Raw genomic sequence first — 22,774 nt, 5'->3', positions numbered from 1 at the left:
ACTCATAGCCCATGTGTCTCATGTGTCTCTATAGTGTTTCAAAATGTCCTAAACTGTGTTCAAATCTGCCAAGAATATGAATCAACAAGATTTAAATAAAATTTGTTCAAATAAAAGCAACTAGCTTTTATAAATCAACTAGCTACACAGAAAAATGCCTAATATATTTCACAAAGAAAATGCAAGTAACACATTGCATTAAAGGGATAGTTTACCCAAAAATGAAAATGCTGTCATTAATTGCTCGCCCTCATGTCGTTCCAAGCCCGTATAAGACCTTCGTTTATCTTTAAAACACAAATTAAGATATTTCTGATGAAATCCAAGAGCTTTCTGACCCTGAATAGACAGTGATGCAACTGACACGTTCAAGGCCCAGAAAGGTAGTAAGGATATCGTTAAAATAGTCCATGTGACATCAGTGGTTCATCTGCAATTTTATAAAGCGAGAATAATTTTTATGCGCAAAAAAAAACAAAAATAACGACTTTATTCAACAATTTCTTCTCCTCCATGTCAGTCTTCGATGTGTGTTCACTAGAGTAGCTACCACAAGGTATGCATGTGATGCTGCCGATGCAGGAGCCAGCATTCTGACACGGAAGAGAATAAATTGTTTTCTTTGCACATACAAGGTATTCTCATTGCTTCATAAAATAAAGTTGGAACCACTGATGTCACCTGGACTATTTTAACAATGTCCTTACTACCTTTTTGGGCCTTGAACGTGGTAGTTGCAACACTGTCTATGCAGGGTCAGAAAGCTCTCGGATTTCATTAAAAATATCTTAATTTCTGATCCAAAAATGAACAAAGGTCTTACAGGTTTGGAAAAACATGAGGGTAATTAATTAATGATAGAATTTTCCTTTCTGGGTGAATGTGAAATTTTGAAGTAAAAAGACACAAATAGTATTTTCTTGTTAACATATTCAAATAATCTTTGTTTTCTTTTCAACTTTTACAGTGTATAAAAGACCACTATGAGCAATAAAACATTTTCTTTTCTTTGGTTGTGTCTCTCAAGATGTTTGGTTAAATTTTCCTAATTCCCTTTGTTTGCCCTTTAATTCATAATTTAACGTTTTTATTGCTTGATCGATATTCATTTTAACTTTCAGACTGCAAACGAGATATTGAAAACAGGACAGATTGAAGTTTAATCCATTGCAATGCCAATGGTCACGCTTTTTGCACACAGCTCTCAAAGAATCATTATTGTCTTGGAGCATCACTTCATCAGAAGATGAATAGACAGAGGACACACTGGAATTAGTGTATGGGTATTCTGGGAAAATGTTAGCTTGTATTTTTAGTTTTCTAGTTTGTTCTTAGTGACTGCTATCTTTGACGTAGAAGATAAGTCTTGACGTCCACCCATCCCAATACGTAAGACAGTCTTCTCCTGTGTCCCCTCTCTCTCTCTCACTCTCTCATCCCACTCTCGCGCACACACACACACACACACATACACACACACTTGTAAAACAGGGGGTTAGGGGTTGGACCACAGGGAGGGGTGTGTCTCTATAAGAGGACTGAGCAACAGCATCCTCTTAGGAAACAAACAGAAGCAGGCGATAGGAGAATATAACCGCCTTCAGTTTCAGCAGATCTGCTCAGGACAGGTGCCTGAACCGCACACAGCTCAGGTAGGCTGACTGAAGGAAGAAACACTTTAGATTCACATCAATTTACTCAGGTCACTTTGCACGAATCTGTTAGCTGATTATTTGTAATTAACATTGTGCAATACAATGTATTTTTCCATTAAACTTAAATGGATAGTTTACTCATTTACTCATCCTCATGTCCTTCCAAACCTGTAAATAAAATACTTTCTTCTGTGTTATATCTTCTTTTGAAAGAAAGTGATTCAATTTTTGAACGACATGAGGGTGTAACTGAGAATATTTTCATTTTCTAGGTGAACTTTCTTATTAGATCAGGAGTTTATTTTATCAGTAACTATTCTGTCCACTTTTATTAGCAATTATTAGTTGACCGCATGCAAGAAGTTTTACTTTTTTTCCACAATAAACTGATATAAAGCATCAAATTATGTATAAAAATGATGGTTTATGGCTGTTATACATCTTCTCAAACCTATTTATGTGAATGACAGGGACATATTTTCACTTTGCTTTCATAATTGTGTCATCGATTGATACATAGTGAAATCAATGCATTTCTGTACAGGGCATAATCCAGGCTACTATAGACCCAATTTAATTTTAGGGAGAAATTTACTGTACTCTGGGGTGTTTAATTCAGCTGAGAGGAGTATTGGCAGTATTGTGAAATATTTTTGAAAAGGAGCTGACTTTTGGTGCATAAAATGCCTGGCACCTGCTCCATTCATGGACCATTACCATGCAATTTTTTACTAACTTTGGCCAGTGCCTACTAATGTCTTATCTGCTATAGTATCTGCTATAGTTTGGATTTAGTGCTCAGGTTTCAAAATTAAAGAGAGACACATAATTGTTCGTTGATTTCACATGAGGTCATAATGAATTAGCCTATAAATATCATGGAGCAATTCTTTCTTGGGTGATTCAGAATGTAACTTTCTGATGTTGCACCTTGCTAGATAATTGTATATTTGTTTTATATCACAGAATGTCACTAAAAGCTTGGTTGGAGCTGAGACTGCAAGAATTGTGGCTATGATCATAAATAAAAAAGTGGTAATACAATTTTTTCAAAGAAAGAAAAAAAAAAACACTGGCTGACTTTAAAAAAGTGTTTTAAAAAATGATTCCTTCTATGCAAATTCTTAATTTTGTATGTTATATAAGAACATTCCATTTAGGTGATTATGTAATAATGATGGCAATTGCCTCAGTTCCTCTTTTAAAAAACTTTTGTAAAGGCAAATCCACACACACATTTTCACAAGTATGATACAAAAATCATTAAGGAGAGGCGCAGCTAGGTTTTTTGAATCTAAGAATAGTCAGATCATTCCTTGAAAGGCCCTGAGTTAATGTATCGGCTCATCCAAAACTCATGGCACAAGTTTAGCCATTGTGAAATTGACTCCTGATTAGCTGTCCTTGCAGTGCATTAAATATCCTGATGCACAAAAAGCATAATCATAAGCATAAAAGCAAAATATATCAGCATAATCACAATTAATTACTGAAAGTTTAAAATATATATATATATATATATATATATATATATATATATATATATATATATATATATATATATATATATATATATATATATATATATATATATATATATTAAACATATATTTTAAAATATATTACGTTTAACTCCCTCTGGTAGTTAAACGTAATATATTTTTATATGTGAAATATATATATAAATATTTTAAAATAGCATAAATTACCAAAATTCCACATATAAATCATTTTTGGGGGGCTTTTTTGTTATATATCTATATCTATATATATATATATATATATATAGAGAGAGAGAGAAGAGAAAAAAAAAAATAAGAGAGAGAGAGAGAGAGAGAGAGAAAGATTGATAGATAGATAGATAGATAGATAGATAGATAGATAGATAGATAGATAGATAGATAGATAGATAGATAGATAGATAGATAGATAGATAGATAGATAGATAGATAGATAGATAGATAGATAGATATGAACAGTACAGTAGATATGAAGGACATGAATCCTGAATAAGCCTTGTTTGAAGATGGATGTGCAGTGCAGTGCAGCAGTGATGTGACTCAGATTTATGCTTTCTTTCATAAAAACAGGTGTTAAAAAAGTTTTTTATACATTCTAAGTAGTTTATCTACCATCTACCAGCTTCCATACTTTTTTTGAGCTATTTCAATGTATCCAGACTAACATGACTGTTCGATACTGGTCTATGAAAAGCAATGTTAAACTGCACTGGTGTGAAGGACTGCACTGCAGGAGGAGTTAAGTCCTTAATGATATTTCATCAAGAAGTTTCTCTGCCCTTAAAATCAGTTTAACAACTGCATTCAATACGGCAGATGAAACAATTACTTTCACATCATAAGAATGAAAACAACCTTAAGCTTTTTGATGAGATAATCTATTCTTATGTCATGCACGTCAATGCAAAGCCCGTCCTGACGGCTGTGTTTAAGTGTGGTGAATCCATCCACCCCAGCCATTGATTATTTAGCATCAAACAAACAGTTGTGGTCACTCGGTGAATTTTGCATTCAATTTGTGGATGCGTTTATATACTATTGAGTTTGCAGGTGTATGTGCACAAATTTGTCTTTGACCTTCATGGGCTGCAGCGGCCGTACTGAGACATACAGGTGAAGCTGTCAATCTGTGTGTTTGCCACTGACGTGAGGTTTTAATTGTTTCAGGAGAGATCTCAACAACGCTGCTCAGATTGGCCGGGAAACCAAATCGTTTAAATATTAGAGATCACAATATAAAATTAAACATTTCTCATCAGATTCTTCTAAAGCCAAATTATATCTGCACAGTTATCCACCTTCATTATGAAGCTCTAGACTCTCACTGTACACAAACAATTGTTTCATTTTTATTTCCCCTAAGGAATTCAAGGAGAAACATAAATGGTCCTTAAATGAAGCCTAACTGAGACTCGCCAATGCTATGTAAGAGCAACATATGAGCAATAAAATGTTCCTCAGGGGTGTTGTTCTCACTGGTCGTTTCATTGACAAGTTTATAGCCAATAATAATGACACTTTTACACATCAACTATTGGATACTAAAGGCTCTTAGCCTAGGTTAATAGTGGATTAGTAATAATGATCACTGATTTCTTCTTTTCAAACTTATCTAATGTGTCATGCTTGAAGGACATTGACATCAATAATCCAAACCAGGTATAGCAGTTAGCGTCATATAGTCCCCACCCTAATGGCCAGCCCATTATGATCATCATATTCCACTATTTCTTTAGTTTATGGTGGTAGTGTCATATTCCTCTATATGTCATCGGAATTACATATTTACAGCAGTTTCTCTAAGCTTTCCATCTGGAGCTGCACAATTCTGATCTAATTAAATACAGCAGTGGGCTGCCCGTCTCTGTCACTGAGAATCCCTCTGGTATTTAACTTTGATTATGATGCGTTTGATTGAGAAATGAGCTGTGCAAATCAGCTCCATTTACCTCTGGAGTTTAATTGAGCCATAGAGTGTTTTTAGCCAACCGTATTTGGCATACTTTGAAAATCTCAGGAGATAACACATCTGAAATGATGGACAATATCTACACAAAAGGAGCAACTGGTGATGGAGACAGGAAATGAAGCAGAACATGGCATTCTTTCCACTTGCTATGTTTACTAGACAATGTCTGTCATTTCTTATTATATTTATGAGCAATGACAGAAATACTTCATTGTACTCATTAGAAGACAGTTCACAGGGTCTTATCTTCTCTAATCTAATTGGAATATTGAAAAGAAGATGACAATAGAAGGTGGATTACAATATGAAATGTATGGGTGAATTTATCACTTAAATTGTGTTTACACAGCTGAGTTAAAGCTTCTCAGAGGAGACTGTGTGTCTGTGTCAGATTCTGCATAAAAGCCATACTAAAATATGCTGCTCTGATCCACCTAGTCCCTAGTATAGGATGCTGCTTTTCAACTGTAAATGTAGATAAAATGGAGCTGAGTATATATTTAATTTATAGTTACGTACTTTTAAACATTTTAATTTTTATTTATCATTTCATGTTTTTTTGTTTTTTGTTTTTTTGGAAACCCACTTCAGTACAAAACATACAACAGATTATTGTGAGACAAAATTTAAAATAAGGAATAAAGCAACATTGTGAGAGATGGTCATATTGCAAGATATAGTTTTAATTATGAATTCAACAGTGAGCTATAGAGTCACGCTATGCGTGTAACAAAAGGAGTCGTGACGACGAAGTGGGGATCCAATTGCAGGCTTTATTAAAAGAGCATAGTCAGGACAGGCAGGGTAAGACACCAGCAAACAATCACATCCAAGGCAAAAGGGTAATCCAACAAGACAGGCAATGGTCAGGGCAGGCAGCACTCAATCAAAACAAGGTAACAGTCCAAGGATCAAAACACAAAAGGCAAAACTAGGAACATGGAAACACGGAAGGGCTAAACATTCAATCACCAGTGAAGACAGAGAGTGTGTGTGCTATTCTTAGGCCCTGTCCACACGAACACGGTTATTTTCAAAATTTTCTATCCAGTTTGGCCATTCGTCCACATGCAAACGCAGCACTGAAACAGAACATTTTTGAAAACTGCTAGCAAGGGTGAAAATTTTTAAAAACTCCGGTTGCAGTGTTATCGTGTAGACAGTGAAACCGGAGATTTTGGTTTGTGACGTCTGAGCCTGCGCTGTTATCTCCGCCTACTGGAAAAGTTTTTTCAACGTTTTTTTATTTTTAATGAAAAAAGGAAAAACTCCATTTATAAAAATACCCATGTACGTCTGGACATGGTCTTATAGTCCTACTAATGTGAGACAGCTGTGAACTGATGATGAGATCTGATGAGTGACAAGTGATGCAGTTAATGAGTCTGGGCAAAGGATTTTGGGAAATGGAGTCCTGAGTGAATGGCAAGGTCCAGAATAGAGTGCCCTCTAGAGGAGCTCGTGGGCACTACAGCTGGAGATCATGACGGTGCGATACAAAAAAAGAATATGCAGTTACAAGAAATAGAGTTGCAATTGTAAGATATAAAAAAAAAATCACTGGGAGAGTAATAAATATTAAAAAATAAAGTTGCAATGGAACATGAATTCACAATTAAGAGAAATAGTTGCAATTGTGAAAGAACACATTGTGCAATATATTATACTGCACACTGTGCAATATAAAGTTGCAATTTTGTGATGTAAAATTATATTGTGAGATATAAAGTCTGAACTGTGAAATAAATCACGATTATGAGAAATTAAGTCACTATTATAAGAAAGTTGTAACTGTCAGATGGGACAGTTGCATTTGTCAGAGATAAATTCACCTTTCTATTTATTTATTTTTTTAACACTGAGACAGAAACAGGCTTCCATGTTTCAGTAATTTCATATTTTCAAGTTTATTTATACAATTGTAATTTCTGAGTAAATGCATTTATGTCAGTTTGTGTAAATAAATCTTAAACTGTCACAAATCACTAAACGCACTGCTACTGTAGGAAAGATATGAAGCAATGACATTCTGTAAATAGAGCACTTAGTCTTTCATTTCCAAAACAGAAAAGCTTTCTTATGACATAAAACGCACAGTTTCTCAAAGTGCACCAATTTCCTCCCACTTAGTCAATGAGAGATTGTTCTTTCCTTTGAGTATATGAGATAATTCCAAAGGTCACAAGTTAAATCACTATGTCTATCTTGGTTAAGTCTTTTTTATTACAAAATTGAGTTAGTTAATTAAATCTTGAAGGCCTGTCAAGCTCTGCATCCCACATATATGTATGGTTCTGTACAAACCACAGTGAGATTAAGAACTTCTGGGGCACCTGAGGTGCACAGAAAACGTGTACTGTAATCTAAATTTAAATGAGAAACTTCAACCAGAAAAATAGCTGATGAAAAGGAAAAACTATAGTTGTAAAACAATCCCCACTTGAAATATCACCTCTAAACAATGCACCCTGGCCTGAATCCATTTAGGTTTGTCATCTTGTAGTTCCTTAGAAAAAGTAGATAAATAAATAAATTAAAAGGGAGTGACAAAAATCAATATCCAGTTCTTTCCCCCTGCATAAAGTTGTGTGTAATTCACTCACACACTTATAATTGTGTCTTTCCTTATCTGTTACTCGTACAGTGACTGAATTCAATAAAACTCACTCGAGGGGTGCCTATCGATTCTCCGTGACTTACACCTTTGCTTTTGTTCCTGGTGACACCTTCAGTACAAGTGTAATGCAGGTGAAATGATTTATCTTGAAGTTGCTTTTGAAGCAACTAAACAACTGAAGGTTTGGTGGGCAGCATGTCACTGGCCACCCATCAATGCTGAAACAAACATTCATTGGTGCTTTATTTGATTGACAAGGCAGCTGCGGAATAAGGTTATTTTATTTAAAGCTTTGGCATAAAAAGGACTAAAGCGCTTTATAGTCTTTTCTATTGTTTGGACTAATGTGGTGACTAAGACTGCTTATAACCAGTGTGCATCACAGTTCCTCAAATCCTCCTCCTCTTCTCCATTCTGCTCCCATTACGCCACAAGCACTAATTCTCGCTTCAATTACTACAGATGATGAGTTTTGCTAATGAAGTACTGGCAAACGCCAAGTCTGTCTCAAATACATTCAAAAAGTACCTTTAAATATGGTTAGTTAGATGCATTTTTGACTAAATCTAGTTTAGACTATGTGAGGGATAATGTACATTCAGACAGTCATTATTGCAAAATAATTTCACCCTGAAGGAGTTTATTTTTCCAATAATGACCTTCTGACTGTACATTACACTGCTCATTAAATTGCTTCTTGCCAAATAAACAAATAAAAGAACATTAAATAATGAACTGTGTTGAAACTCTGTTATTAAATGAATTTATCTTAGATTAGCTTAAAGCTTCTGCAAAGAAAAACAGCCCATTACAGCAGAAAAAAAGTCACCCAGCATATTGATAATAATAAGAAATGTTTCCAAATCAACATATTAGACCAATTTCTGAAGGATAATGTGACACTGAAGACTGGAATAATGATGCTGAAACTTCAGCTTTGCCATCACAGGAATAAATTAAATTCTGAAATATATTAAAATAAAAAGTTATTTTATATATATTTTTAAATTGCAATAACATTTCACAATATTTCTGCTTTTACATGAATTTTGATCAAATAAATTAAGACTTGGTGAATATAAGCAACCCGATCTCACGGCAATTCGTACATATTTTACAAAGTGGCGAATTCGTATAAGCAAGATTGTACGAATTTGTACGTTTTGTGAAAAATCATATGTATTTTACAAGGTGGCAAATTCGGAGGAATTCGTACGAATGACCACCCCTAACCCCACCCCTGAACATACCCCTCACAGAAAACATACAAATTTGTATGACCTTACTCATACGATTTTTGTAATTACCCACCTCATAAAATTTTTGAATCATAGTGTGTATACATAACATTGAAGTAATCAAGGTCATTTACAGTTGGCAATTTTTAAATGGATTTGAGTCACAAAGACGGCTACTGATGTTGCAATTGATTAATCAGAAGAATGCAGAAACACTTTGTTATAACTAATATGTTGAACTAACGTATACACATGCTGTTGTAGTAAGATTTACTTCCAGAAATTGTAACCTATTTTCTCTCTCACACCATCATCTCTGTCTCTACCCTCTCTACAGACTGCACTTCAGCCGTTAACACACTGCGTGATGAAGACTCCACTGTGGACACTACTGTTGCTTGGACTGTGTAACCCAGCATGGTGTGACTGCCAGAAGGATTGCCTCTTCTGCAGTCAAAAACTGCATAATGAATATGCCTTCAACAACTTGGTAATTCCCTACAGTGTCGATCACTTGAAGTAGGAAAGAATATCACAAATGAGATCTCTTACTATCTCCTCTATACAGCAGTGAGTTTAAATGGAGGGCAACTGGAAACTTTTGCGTAGCCTCAAAAAAGAAAATTCCCCTGAAAAAAAAGACCCTAATAATCTCTCACGTCTTGTCTAGAGTTTCTGAAGAGATCCCAACAACATCACAGATTGTGCTCAGATTGTGCCAACAATCAGAGATTTAAAATGAGCTCAAATATTTGTATTAAATTCTCAAACAGAATATACACCATATGCCCACCATATTAATTTTACAGCTTTATGTTCTTATATACATCGATAACTATATCATTAGATTTTTTTCGTTCAAAGGAGAAACGTACAAAGTTGATAAAGTCACAGGCAAGCAGCACTTTCATTTTCCTCAGAAAATGTACAAGTCTAGTTTTATATGTTACTCTGCACAGATCTTCTACAGCTTCCTGAATTTTATTTCATTTTCTGTACTGTCCAAGACCTATGGCCTCAACTGTATCGAATTTCCCTGAGACACGCCATTAGTTGACATAATTATAATGATCATAACAGTGGAATGTGGCTGTGCTCTGCAGCTGATTATGGCTCCGAGGAGGAGGACATACTCTCTGATTCATGTCAATAACACGCATTTGAGGGGGAAGACGTGCTAATTTGGTTAAAGATGGCCCTTTGACTCAAAACAGCCGGGGTGATTCAGTTATCTTGTTGTGTAATTAAGTAGAAACACAATAACATCATTGGGCAAGCCTGCTTACGGAAACTGATGGGCCTGAGTAGCCCTCCATAGCGCAAACTCTCCCTGAGGTGTTCTTATCATTTTTCAGCAAGAATGAACAGATATATCCTCTTCCAATAACTAACCAACTCCCTCGAAACTAAACTTTTAATTTAAAAGGGTTAATTCATTCCACCGGATAACAACTCACGCTCCTTCCATTTTAATGCGCGATGGTCAAGAAGTTCAAGGAAGTAAGCCTATGGGCAAAACGTCTGGGTTGACTAGCCGCTATAGGGAAATAAAGTGAAGAATAACAACATGCATTAAACGGTTAAACTGTTGGCATTACAAACCAGTGTGTTCATAATTAAGATAATCCACTAAAATAATATGGTAAGGCACACCATTTGCAGTATCAAGCAGCAAAACGAGCAGTTCTGTAACTTACAGCTAAAACTAGCTGGAAGCAAATGAGACCGGAAGCAAGACCCATAAAATTTACAAATGGCCGCGCCCATTTTCACATGAAGAATAAGGTGGGTTTGTTCTCATTAAATTCACTTTTCAGAAACACGTAAAAAAAAAAAAAAAAAAAATCTCTGGTCCAGCATATTTACAGATAAAACAGTCTAATCAAGCAATATCCACAAGCAAGAGAGCAGCTGTTCCAAACAGCGATTGCAATTGTGATATTGCTTTCATACAGTTAAATAAACCATTAAAAAATAATGTAACATTGGGTAACTTATATTTTACATACATTATTTCCAGTTACAGTTATCTAGTTTTCTTCTTCCAAAGAAAATATTTCCACACGAAGCCAAACACCTGTGTCTACTTATTGATCGAATCAGTGTTATGAACGAATCGAGTCGATGATTCAATGATTCACTTGTAACGTGCAAAACGAGTCCTTCAAAAAGTCTGGTAATAGCCAATTAAATTCAACAAACTGCCGTATTATTAAAATGAATGTTACTGCTGTATAATTACTTACTAAATACCATTTTACCTCAGTAATGTACCATATTTCTTATTGAGATAAAAAGGGGTGACAATTTAATCAATCAGTAGAGCCATAATGTCATTAAAAATTATGTTTCAAAAACAAAACAAAATAAGTAGTTTCAGGGAGATGTTGAAAATGATTTTATTGACAAAAAAATAAAGTTTTTAAAAGATTTGTAGACAAGAATTTGTAGTAAACATGGACAATTCTGATGTCATATAGTTCACTTTGCTATACACTGCTAAAACCAGCCTAAGCCGGTCTGGTGACTGGTTTTACAGGGATTTGGGGGGAACTTTTCAACAAGTTAGACTGGGAAAACAGCTGCCTGACCAGCTAAAACTATCTGAACACCTGTTTGTCTTAGCAGAGAAACCAGCTTAAAGCAGCTAGGGTCAGATAAGTTATAAATGATTGTTGAAAATAAAGTTGTCTACAAGACAGATGCACCTTTATGTTTCTATAAATGTGGCTGTATTAAAGCATAATGATGTTGACAGTGTAATGTGTTTGTGTGTGTCTTTGTTCAGGTGTGTCTGGTGGAGTGTCATGGTAAACTTTCTCCAGGTGACACCTGGGAGATGTGTCGCAGGACCATTGTGGAGCAAAACCCAAAAGCCTTGCTATCGGCTGGCTATGGCATCCTAAAAAGAGCAGAAGAGGAAGCGGACACGTCTCTGCCTGTGGACCAGGATGATGGCCAGTATTCTGAAACCCTCCAGAGGTTCGACCACATAACACAAGCCTTGGGAACGGATGACCAGGACCAAGATATGCAGCTCAGTAGAAAATACAAGATCCTGCAAGTACAACCAGCACAAGAATCTGAAGAAGAGCGAGATGGAGATAACGAGATAGAAGGTGATGAGGAAGAGGCTGCCGTCCACCTAATCAAACGCTTTGGAGGCTTCCTCAAAAACAAGTATGGCTACAGGAAGTTCATAGATCCTGGAAGGTCTTTGCAAAAGAGATATGGGGGTTTCATAGGCGTCCGCAAATCTGCCCGTAAGTGGAACAACCAGAAGCGTTTTAGCGAGTTTCTCAAGCAGTATTTGGGCATGAATACTCGAGCTAGCGAGTTTAATAGTATGTCTGCTGATGTCACCCAACAGAATGAGTAAGCTTTGACCTTTGAAGCGGATAAACTTACCCAGCAAACCATTCGTTATGCTCATTCGAAAAAGATATCATGCACCGTTCTCCTCAAACACAAAAAGCTCTCATAGTGCCACTGGGTTAGATGTGGATTTACTCACTGAAGCATCTAATCTGTGTCAAACAAAGCTTACATATATTAGCATGAAGTTTGAAGCAAACTCTTCAGATTCAATTTGAGACATCTATAGATTGCATTAGATGATTGATATTGTATATGATGGCCCCTGTTGTTTAATTATAAATTGTGCAAAGACCATTTTGAAAACGTTATCGGTTCCAAATTCATTTACTTTTAGACACTGCCACCTATTGGCCAATGAGAGTTCCCATGACGAAATCTCCATGAAAATGCTTGAAATTGAGGTGAAATATCATATAGAGAGGTAATTACTGGGCAAAATAGAATTATTAAAGGAATAGTTCACCAAAAATTTTAAATTTGTCATAACTCACACACATTTATGTCATTTTCAGCTCCAAATGGAACATAAATAAGCATTACAAGTCTTAATGAAAGCATGAGAAACAGATAAAAAATTAGGTTTTTAATTTGAATCTTAACCTGTGCCATCAAACCTAACTTTTGCTTCCAAATATCATATGCATGCATTAAACCTGTTACACTGCAATTCTGTCATGTGCTAACCAATTATGTTTTGGAAGCAGTAACAATCTCAAATCTATTTTAGAAGGCTTTAGAAGACTTGGAATATAGTGCACAAGTCATATGGATTATTCTTTATGCCACTTTTTGGAGCATAATGGGCCATTATTCCCAATCTTCTAACCCTGAATGGAAAATACAACCCGATCTCACAGAAAAACATCATTTAATCAAGTGGCAATTTTGTATGAATTTGTACACAGTAAATGTACATTTATGAAGAAAAAATAAGCATGAAGATCCACCCCTAAACATAACCATCACTGGAGCGTAAACAGATTGTACAAAAACGTATGAATGAGATTGTACAAATTCATACAAATTATTGCCATATTTATTGTCATGAGATTATGTTGGAAAACATCAGATTTAACAATCTGCTTAATATCTCCTTTTGTTTTAACGGTGAAATAAATGAAAATGGGTCAGAATGATATGGGCATGAGTAATTGATAGAATTTGCATTTTTGGATGAACTGTTCCTTTAAGGGGATTAAGGAAAGCTAATCTGTTTATGTCTCTCCCAAAAAATAAATAAAGCCAGATTTTTGCATAAACCATTCCAGCAAAGACTCATCACTGTAATATGCCTATACAGACATAACAAATCCTGTCACGCACATGCAAAGAGTTTGCATCCTCATCTAACAGTTGGAAACCAAAAGCTTTCATTTAATTAAATTTTTTGAAACTGACAAAGTTGATATGTATTTGTGCCGATGAAATGATGTATTTATGCAAACATTGCAGAGTCATGCTTTTCCCTTTATTCTAATGATAAAAATCATGATGTTGACTAAATGAACTGTACATAGTAACTGAACTATGTCAATAAAATAGTTTACTATTTTCTGTGGCTTGTCATGCAGCAAATGATTGTGTGTCCTGAAGTATTTTGTTCATTTGGATTTCAAACTTGTAATATTTCCCTCCAATTCCTCTTACTGCATACTGAAAGCATTCCACCTTGTCATCCTCAAAAGGACAAATATTCAAATGAAACACTTCACGGTCGTACTTGTTTGCACAAAAGTTTATTTTAAAAAAAGCAACATAAGTTTCATGAAAAGAAATTATACTTTTATCTTGAACAGATCTCAGAGAGCTCTTGACTTTTTATAAAAGAAAATACTTTGGAAGTACTTGTACTTGAAAAATGTACAAAAAGATTGTTTTCCATGAAGTCCATCGAGTGTCTCTCAGACTAGGATGTCCTTAAACAGAAATGTGTAAAGATTTATAGAGATCTTCGGGGTAAGGTACATTCAGATTCATGTTATCAAAGCATCAAGCTTTGCAAAAGATGTTGAGCTACACATAAAAAATATGATGTATAGAAGTGTTCTACAAAGTAAGAAAATATTTGGACCAAGTATGAACCAATCAAACAGTTTGTTACAAGTTTCTCATAAATGGTCAACAGATTCATTTCACATTATTTTGCAGAGATGTATATGATGTATTATCTTGCTGAGATACTTTTTGGCAAGAAAACAATCCAAACAGATGGACAGCCAGTGAGCAGACGCAAGAGTAAACGAATAACGGTATCAGATCATGCATGTTTACACAGATAATTCCTTAATATTGATGTGACACAGAAATACAATGAAAATGACATGACATACGATTTAACACATTGCAGATATCAAAATCGTAATACAAAATCCTTTTTTCTTCCTTTTTCCTTTTCAAAAGTTTTTTTATACAAAATTTTGCACTGGAAATCGAAGAAAAAAAAACTGCATCTCAGCAGGTAAACATGGCATACATGAACATAAACGTTATATGCTATTAAAACATTTATTCCACTTTCTTGTTTATCTACAATTAACCATAAGCTGCCAATTATGCCCCTGAAAGCAATGGACTACGGTAAAGACCTCCTGTCTCATATTAAAAATTAAGTTGGAATGACAAGTAAACTTTCCATCCATGTCTGATGACGACAATGTTTACACCACACTAAACAAAAGGTATATGGCTGCTTGCTGCTTGTAAAAGAACGTCAGACTTCATCAATTCTTGATTTAAGACATGGGAAGACTGCAGGAGTTTGTGGGGCAGAGGCTGTCCTTTTTGCTTTATCATTCTTCCAGCACCAACATGGTTCCTTAGCACATTTCAAAAAACACGTAAATCGCAATAAAAAGTAGAACAAGTTTTAAGTCACAAAGGTGCTCTTTTGGTTTCTTCCAACCATAGTTCCAGGTAAGATGCCCTCTTGCGGGTCTGTGTAAGGTTAGTGTTCTGTTTCCATCAATCTAAAGAAGGATTCAGTCGAGGAATCTCTGACAGGCCTTTTTCCAGCGGCAGGCGGTGCACCACTGGTCTCGGTGTTCAATGCCATATACCTTTCGGCATTTCTTGGCTTCGCCCCGAATCCTCCTATTAATATGATAGAAGAGTTAAATTTGACATCTAATTTCAATACAAAACAATAAAAATAGCAACTGACAACATTTTAAAGGTGTACAATGTAATTCACATTACTGTTTGGCTCCAGTATGATTTTTCTCAGCAAGGATGCATTGTATTTAATCAAAATTGTTAGTGAAGACTTAAGATTGTTACAAATTTAATTTCAAAAATAAGTTCTTTTGAACTTTCTATTCCTGGAAACAAATGTATCACAGTTTCCACAGAAATATTAAGCAGCACAACTGTTTTCAACATTAACCCTATTTGGCCAGTAACTGTTTCTCATGGGGACGTAAGGTATTTTCTATATTTTTTTAGTGGTCAGTTGGTGGTTTTATTGCCATCCGAATCCAGAAAGTCTGTGTTTTTCTCCTACCACATGTGTAAAAAAATTCCTGCCTGAACTGGACTAGAATTAATCCATCAGAATTTAAATGTACTGTGTACAAGTTTTGTATTTTGTAATTATATATTTATTACCACAATTTTTTTCCTCTTTTTTTCCCTGCCCACTCAATCTTGGTTACGTCAACAAAAAGTCATTACAGGTGGAGAAACATTCTACATTTTGATGGAAAAATTATGAAAACGATTTTTTTCTTAAGAATAATTGGTAGTCATCAGTTGTGCATAATAATGCAATTATTTTCTGATTTCAAGCTCAAGGTTTTTTTTTTAAATTCCAACCTTAAGTTCATAAATGATTGACATCAACAGTAAGAGATTAAATAATTACTAAAAACACAAACAAATCCCACCTTGAAGTGCAATGGTTTCTTGGAGGTGAAACACTGGCAGGATGTGGCCTGAAGGTGGCATTATTATTTTGGAGCCACTGTTCACCAACACTAACTGAACGACGGCGGAATGTTGAACCCTGGGGAGCAGAGAGAGAGAAAGAGAGAGACCACCATTAGTCACAGAATGACGCACTGCAGGTTATATTACAGCAGCAAACACTACAGTACAAACAATGCATCAGTGCAGCAAACCTGTGAACGGTTACATGCATTAAGGCTAATACATGGCAGCTTATTTCAGAAGATATTAATCAACAAGCAAGATGTTTAAAACTAGGCAAGCAATCTCAAAATTTTTTGCATGACTTTTCATCCTAGTGCCAAGCATGTGTTCAGACAAAGAGAACACAGTGTCCTCAACTCCACTAGATGGCACTGCAATACCATCCACATTTCTTGTGGGCGGAACAAAGGATACAAAAACAACATGTGCATGTCACTCCCATTTCCAGTGCGAAAACACAGAAGGCCTTTGAGACCATGTGGTGCTTTGTATGTTCTGAAATCCTCAAGAGAAAACGTTGCATAACCTATGCATTACCTATAAATACTACCATCAAAAAGCCCTCTATTAAGACCTCTGTTCTGAGATTTCTCCAGCCTTGTAGATGATAATGGAAACTGATGAAGAAAATTCTCACTTGTTTGCTTTGGTGAACTGTGAGAGATGGAGTCCAATGACAGGACACAGGAACAGACACTGGTTTGCTCTGAGTCACAACCGGAACGGATGGGGGAGCCTGAGGAATGGACATCAACATATTAAACAATCATCCACGTTTGTTCATTTATTGCCAATTTACAGGCAAGTGACATATAATAATGATCATATCTTTTAAGGCACTAGAGAGAAACGCACCAAAACAATGTCAAGCATCTTACCTGGTAAGAGTGCTCAGAATGGACCTGCCAGAAGCTGCCAGGGGCGGACTTGCTGAGCGGGCTGGGCTGGAGCATGTCTGGGGTGGAGGGAGGTGGGGGCGTGAGCCGGCTGGGACTGGATGGAGAAGTGCAGAAAGGCCGATGGCCACCAGAGGGAGTGGTCTGTTCCAAGTCCTGATAAACTTCAGTGTAGTAGAAGTCTTCTTCCCTTTGGGAGTGCTCATCACTTTGTCTGCACAAAGCATAATACACAGTATGATTATGATGAAAACGTCCCAGATTGTAGTCTTCACTGGTAAGAACATATGGTTGTGATATGCAAGGCTTGTGATGCTTACCCAAGATGAGAATTTCGTATGTGACGTTTGATGCCCACTACTGTGGTCAGTATCTTTCCACAATTTGGCCACAAGCACCGATACGCAACTTTTACAGAGTTCTAGAGGGCGAAAAACAATGTAAAAAAATAAAAATAAAAAATAAGCTACATACTCCGTAAATCAAACCCCAATATATTATTTTATTAGGTTTTATAATGTACCTTGCGTTTCCTTGGCATTGGCTCGTTGAACAACATTTGGTCTAGTTCCATGTCCAGGCCTTCATCGACGAGAGGGGTGCTGTTGTCCATCTCTACGATGGGTGGGGATGGGGCGGGGCTTCCGTTTCCATGGTCACAGCTCCAATATCCACCATCAGACAGTTCGGCACCAACATTTTCCATTCCACACAAAGCTAATACAAACAAAAATAACAGCGGTAAATGAGAAGATGTGATTCATCAAAAACGTAAATGCCCTTTAAACCAGTGGACAAGTGTCCAACATGTTAATTATGAAAAAAAAAAAAAAACTTAATTATATGAATATATAATTTAAGTATTGTATAATACAAATTAAATAAATAATTTATACTATATAAAAGTAATGCACAATAAATTATAATGTATAAATACACTACTGTTTGGGGATCAAAGATACGTTTTACAGGAATGAATGCATTTATTGAGCACAAATGCCTTAAGTTTATCAAAAGAGACATTAAAGACATTTATAATGTTACAAAAGATTTCGGTTTCAATTAAATGCTGTTCTTATAAATTTTCTGAAGGAAATGTAACACTGAAGACTTGAGTAAAGGCTGCTCAAAATTCAGTTTTGCATCACAGTAATAAATTACATTTGAAAATATATTAAAACAGAAAACATTTTTCAAATCGTTTCAATATTTCACAAAATTACAGTTTTACTGTATTTTAGATCAAATAAATGCAGCCTTTGTGAGCATACAAGACTTTTTTTTTATTAAAAATCTAATTTATACAGTTATATTTTATTCAGAAGTTTCAAAATTTCAGTTTAGTCTAGTTTACTCTGGTTATAATCTTTCAAGAGTGATTAAAAATTATGATAAGCAATCCTGCACTAGCTCCTTCGTTTAGACTCGAATGAAAACTGTTTGTGCAGTTGTTAGGAATTTCTTCTTGGTGACTAACACCTATCTTAGCGAGCGCTGAGTAATCTCAGCTGGTTTATGCTGGATTTATGCATTGCATTGCTGCTTGTAACTTTTCGAAAAACAAACATTAATGCAATGTTCTACTAACCTTGAGTTGCGCTCCCTGGAACCGAGTGTTGGACGACTGGACTGCACGACAGACTTGTAAGCACCATTGCAGCCATAATCTCATCCATGTCCACTGTCTCTGGACTCCTGCAGTGTCAAAGTAGAGTTATAAAGGAGGGTTTTTGTTTCAAAACGTCAGTATTCATCATTCAGACAGTTATAACAAGACGTACCTTCTTGGCACATCAATGGACGAGGAGACTGAGGAGGTAGAACTGGTCGTGGGGCTCGTCCACACGTCTTCCAGCTTGCGATGAACGTGCTGGTTGAGCTGCGGCAGGAAGATAGACACTTCATTGTCCACGTGGTTATGCTGTTCGACCACACCTCCACATTCTTGGCCGCCGCAGTGCACATACACCTAAAACATATCAGGTAAAACACCATGAAGAGGCTGAGCACACCTTTGTTGACACTGTGCACCACACCTAAATGAGAATCCCACTCATATTTTGGTTTAGTCTACAAGGATAAAACCTACCTTCTGTCCCGGGTAAAGCTTGCTTTTGTGAAGCCCACTGTCCGGGCCTCCATGGGGTCCCGTTTCTGTCAGGCCCTCCGCTGAGGAACCACACACCAGGGTGCCCAGTGGGGACCGTTTCCCAAGTCTGGTCTTCGGTACCATTTTCCGTTCCTAGCACCTTGTATCTTCTCGACTGCTTTGAAGAACTCCTGATGGAGATTCAGCAGCGCTATTCAAACTACGAACAGGAAGCTAAGAAGAGGAAACAAGACAAACAAACCGAAAAAGAGATTACTTTTTGGGCCACTCAGCACATTTTCTTGGCAGAAAGAGAGCCTGATGTCCTGTAGATAGCAATTTTGTGTATGTCTCATTTGGTGGTTTTATTATGCCAAAAAAAAAAACTCCCCACCATTACAACACCCTCCCCACAAAACATCACCACAAAAAAAAGAAAAACCAAATGGTCGACCAAAAGTTCTTACCACACAAAAAAGTATTTATGCCATAAAATCATATTTAATACATATATAGCCTATGATTTAATAATATATCTAAACGCGCACCATTACAAATGTATTACATTTTCATTTACAATTTCAGGAACAAATGAAAGACAGGACACTGGTGTATGTGCAAAATATTAGTATTAGTCTCAACCACCTGTTCAATCTGATCAGTGAAATCAGCCTGAGTCACCAACCATCCTTATGTGAAACATCCGGCAACTAAGTGTCACATGGTTAAGACACCACAAGACGAATGATGCAAAATTTGAAGTTGACGTGCAACTGTGCACAATGACTATGAGTCATTATCAGCACAGAACGAACCACGCAAAAACTACTTTAAACTGACACAGGTCATAAAATTGCTAGTCATGCAAGGCCCTCTAACCTCAGAAAGCTCACCCAAGAGTTTAGCAGAGAAATTGAGCATTATTACCAGCTGCTCTCAGGTATTAAGTTTCCTCTGTTCCAGTAAAGGATGATTCAGAGTAATTGCAACTGACTGAAGTGAAACATTTCCTTGGTTGCCAAATACTACACATTTTCAGCATGAAAGAGAGAATACTCCTTGTATTTTTTATTTGTATTATGCATAAAGTCGTAATAATAAAAATGAATGTGTTTCATCCAAAATGTTAATATCCTGTAAACCAGTGAATAAGAGCTAGATGCTAAAAAGTAAAGACATTTATAATTGGCCCTAAATATTTCTGTTTCAAATAAATGATGTTCTTTTGAACTTTCATTCAAACATCAAAGAATCCTTGAAAAATTTACACAGTTTCTGTTTTCAACACTTGGTATTAAAATAACCGTGTAACTGGTAGGCTATAATAACAACCGAGCAGAAAAATACTGTGCACACCATTAAAATGACTTTATATTGTGTTATTGTGTATTGTGACCTCTTGTTGACATGTCAGTGTTGCACAATATCCAGTAGTTAGAATGTACAGTATACAAAGCAGATGTGAATGATTAAAATGTTTCTGCTAGTTTTTTTTTTAAGTAATAAGGACCACCTTATTCTTTTTTCTCGATTGTGAATTAATTTTTTTCATCCATCCTGCATCAAAATCAGTTTTCCTTTCGTAAATCTGTTAAAAAAAATCATAATAATAATAATAATAGCAGTCTAATTACATATGAGTGATTATAAAAGTTGAAGAAAATAAAAAGTGTCTGACTTAATGGTTTTGGTAGACGAATGCACATTCTGAACTAGCGCTAGAACGTTCCATTTATTTCCCGCTATTCGGCTCTTTGCAAAGAACCGGTTCAAAAAACGATTCGGCAACTACGTCATAGCGTAATACGTCATTGCGTGTTCCCTAACACACCGGCGTGGCATGTTTCTAAAACCATTCCCAAGACGCCATGCAGGCACGTAGCAGCAGTATTTATATTAATAAAGGTGATTACTGTGATTTAATCTAACGTATCCCATTCGTTCTGTCAGAGTCATGTTCAAGAACAAAGTCAGTTAGAACTTGTAACTTAAGTTTGCATTGAACAATCTCAGCGCTGATACGTTGTAATACAATTTTATTTAATAAACTCTGCCTCGTATGAACTTACATACGACCATAAACGTTTTATTTGTAACATTGCTGCAGTTTGGCTATTAAAACAACTCGTGTCGGACGAGTTCGAAAGACAGCCAGTCCGATCACGTTCAGACCGGTTTTGTGAACCGGCGAAATCAATTCATTGAAGATACATCAAACTCAAAAGAACCGTTCGTTCAGGATTCGCTTGTTCAGAACATTAATAACAGCGTTTGACTCGCTCCCCACATGGCGACGCGACTAGAACGCGCAGCAGATTATCAACCTAACGTTAGTGTTCATTCAAAGCGTTAAACGCTGTCTTTGCAAAACTGACCAGCATGTAGCAGCTGGACAGTTAATCTCTCCCAAAGCGGAAAAAGTTCGTTTTTGCAGATTTCAAGGCCGAATTAATGAACCAACTGACTTTTTTCCCAGTTATTCCGGGAAACTGTGTTTCAGAACAGATGCAAAAGTTCACAGTTGTGTTGATACTGAATCAGTACAGAACAACTAAACACAATATTTCCCCTAAAAATGTTTTAAATCGAAGCACAACGTCGCATAAACACGCCACAAGTATCAAAAAACCAAAAGCCGTTTCATATCGATTCAACTGTAATAATGCACTAACCTCAATGGCACCAAACAATGCAGTCTTGATTGAGAAGCATACAGAGCAACGATAAAGCACGAATGCATTTAAACAGAGGAAAAACTTTCAATGAAAGCTACATACATACCTTTGCCAAATTTCACCACACCCCCTTTCCACAAGACTCGCTCGTCGCTCTGACCGGCTGTAACTCGAAATGTCCTTTTTCAGAGCCCAGCTCTGCTTGCGTTCAGGTATTCAAAATCCCGGCCTGGATTTTTACGGTTACACGTAACTGCACACATTTGAAGCACCAAGACCGTAAGAACACCACTATTAAAGCGGTCTGTTATAATCTACAGTGTGCACTTTACATGCCATAGATGAGGCGAGCTTCTGTTTGATTTAGTTTTAATCCGCATTGCTTCCGTCTTCACAGAGATGAGCCGTTCCAGTGTAAATCCGGTGCCGGGTTTGCCACTCAGCGCCTTCTAGCGAGCTTCTGCTTTTGTAGTAAACAACCTGACCATGTGGTAGAGATGTCGACGCTCATTGGCTAAACACCGCTTTCCAAGACACACGCCCTACAATTCCAACTTGTTTACGCAGAAGTTGAGGAAGGGTCAAGAAAAGAAACACAATGGACACACATAGCGCACTGTATTTCACGTACTTCCCACACCACTTTTAATGAAACTCTGCGGCTTTGCATTGCTACTGTAAAATGCATTTGATCAGGAATGCAGAGAAACAACGTGCAAATGGCTGCATTGTTGCATACTGTGCAAATAATTATTTAAAACGCAAACTCCTGTATATTTATTATATTTCTATGCTTTTTATTTCATGACA

The 22,774-nt window shown here is 36.3% G+C and overlaps 2 protein-coding genes across 4 annotated transcripts; one reads left to right on the top strand and one right to left on the bottom strand.

Annotated features, from left to right (window-relative positions):
• The first annotated feature begins 1,548 nt into the window (after positions 1 to 1,548).
• LOC109065511 (prepronociceptin-like) lies at positions 1,549 to 13,931 on the top strand. Of its 2 annotated transcripts, none has more exons than XM_042741979.1 (3): positions 1,549 to 1,652; positions 9,337 to 9,489; positions 11,788 to 13,931. In XM_042741979.1, the coding sequence occupies exons 2-3, from the start codon at positions 9,367 to 9,369 to the stop codon at positions 12,376 to 12,378; spliced, it is 714 nt and encodes a 237-aa protein (XP_042597913.1). In that variant the 5' UTR covers positions 1,549 to 1,652; positions 9,337 to 9,366; the 3' UTR covers positions 12,379 to 13,931. The 2 variants fall into 2 exon arrangements, with proteins under 2 accessions (XP_042597913.1, XP_042597914.1); XM_042741980.1 differs by having other exon boundaries at positions 1,565 to 1,652; positions 9,319 to 9,489.
• A 163-nt stretch (positions 13,932 to 14,094) lies between these two features.
• Positions 14,095 to 22,410, bottom strand: LOC109065510 (zinc finger protein 395-like). 2 transcript variants are annotated; one of them, XM_019082477.2, is made up of 10 exons: positions 22,071 to 22,410; positions 19,290 to 19,523; positions 18,982 to 19,169; positions 18,789 to 18,895; positions 17,724 to 17,917; positions 17,521 to 17,621; positions 17,183 to 17,414; positions 16,942 to 17,040; positions 16,259 to 16,377; positions 14,095 to 15,467 (listed from the first exon to the last, which is right to left on the bottom strand). In XM_019082477.2, the coding sequence occupies exons 2-10, from the start codon at positions 19,431 to 19,433 to the stop codon at positions 15,356 to 15,358; spliced, it is 1,296 nt and encodes a 431-aa protein (XP_018938022.1). In that variant the 5' UTR covers positions 19,434 to 19,523; positions 22,071 to 22,410; the 3' UTR covers positions 14,095 to 15,355. The 2 variants fall into 2 exon arrangements, with proteins under 2 accessions (XP_018938022.1, XP_018938023.1); XM_019082478.2 differs by lacking the exon at positions 22,071 to 22,410 and adding an exon at positions 21,962 to 22,060.
• Positions 22,411 to 22,774: the final 364 nt, after the last annotated feature.

This window comes from Cyprinus carpio, chromosome B17 (genome assembly GCF_018340385.1).
Source record: "Cyprinus carpio isolate SPL01 chromosome B17, ASM1834038v1, whole genome shotgun sequence".
Lineage (NCBI taxonomy): Eukaryota > Metazoa > Chordata > Actinopteri > Cypriniformes > Cyprinidae > Cyprinus > Cyprinus carpio.
Note: the sequence above shows the minus strand (reverse complement) of the source record. Positions and strands in the feature narration are given on the sequence as shown.

Bases quoted from the DNA above. Each gene is read 5' to 3' on its own strand.
- LOC109065511 (XM_042741979.1), top strand. From the start codon at position 9,367: ATGAAGACTCCACTGTGGACACTACTGTTGCTTGGACTGTGTAACCCA. The intron at 9,490-11,787 runs GTAATTCCCTAC...GTCTTTGTTCAG, and splicing joins AATATGCCTTCAACAACTTG to GTGTGTCTGGTGGAGTGTCA.
- LOC109065510 (XM_019082477.2), bottom strand. From the start codon at position 19,433: ATGGTACCGAAGACCAGACTTGGGAAACGGTCCCCACTGGGCACCCTG. The intron at 17,415-17,520 runs GTAAGCATCACA...TGCTTTGTGCAG, and splicing joins ATACGAAATTCTCATCTTGG to ACAAAGTGATGAGCACTCCC. The intron at 15,468-16,258 runs GTGGGATTTGTT...TCATATTAATAG, and splicing joins AGAAACCATTGCACTTCAAG to GAGGATTCGGGGCGAAGCCA.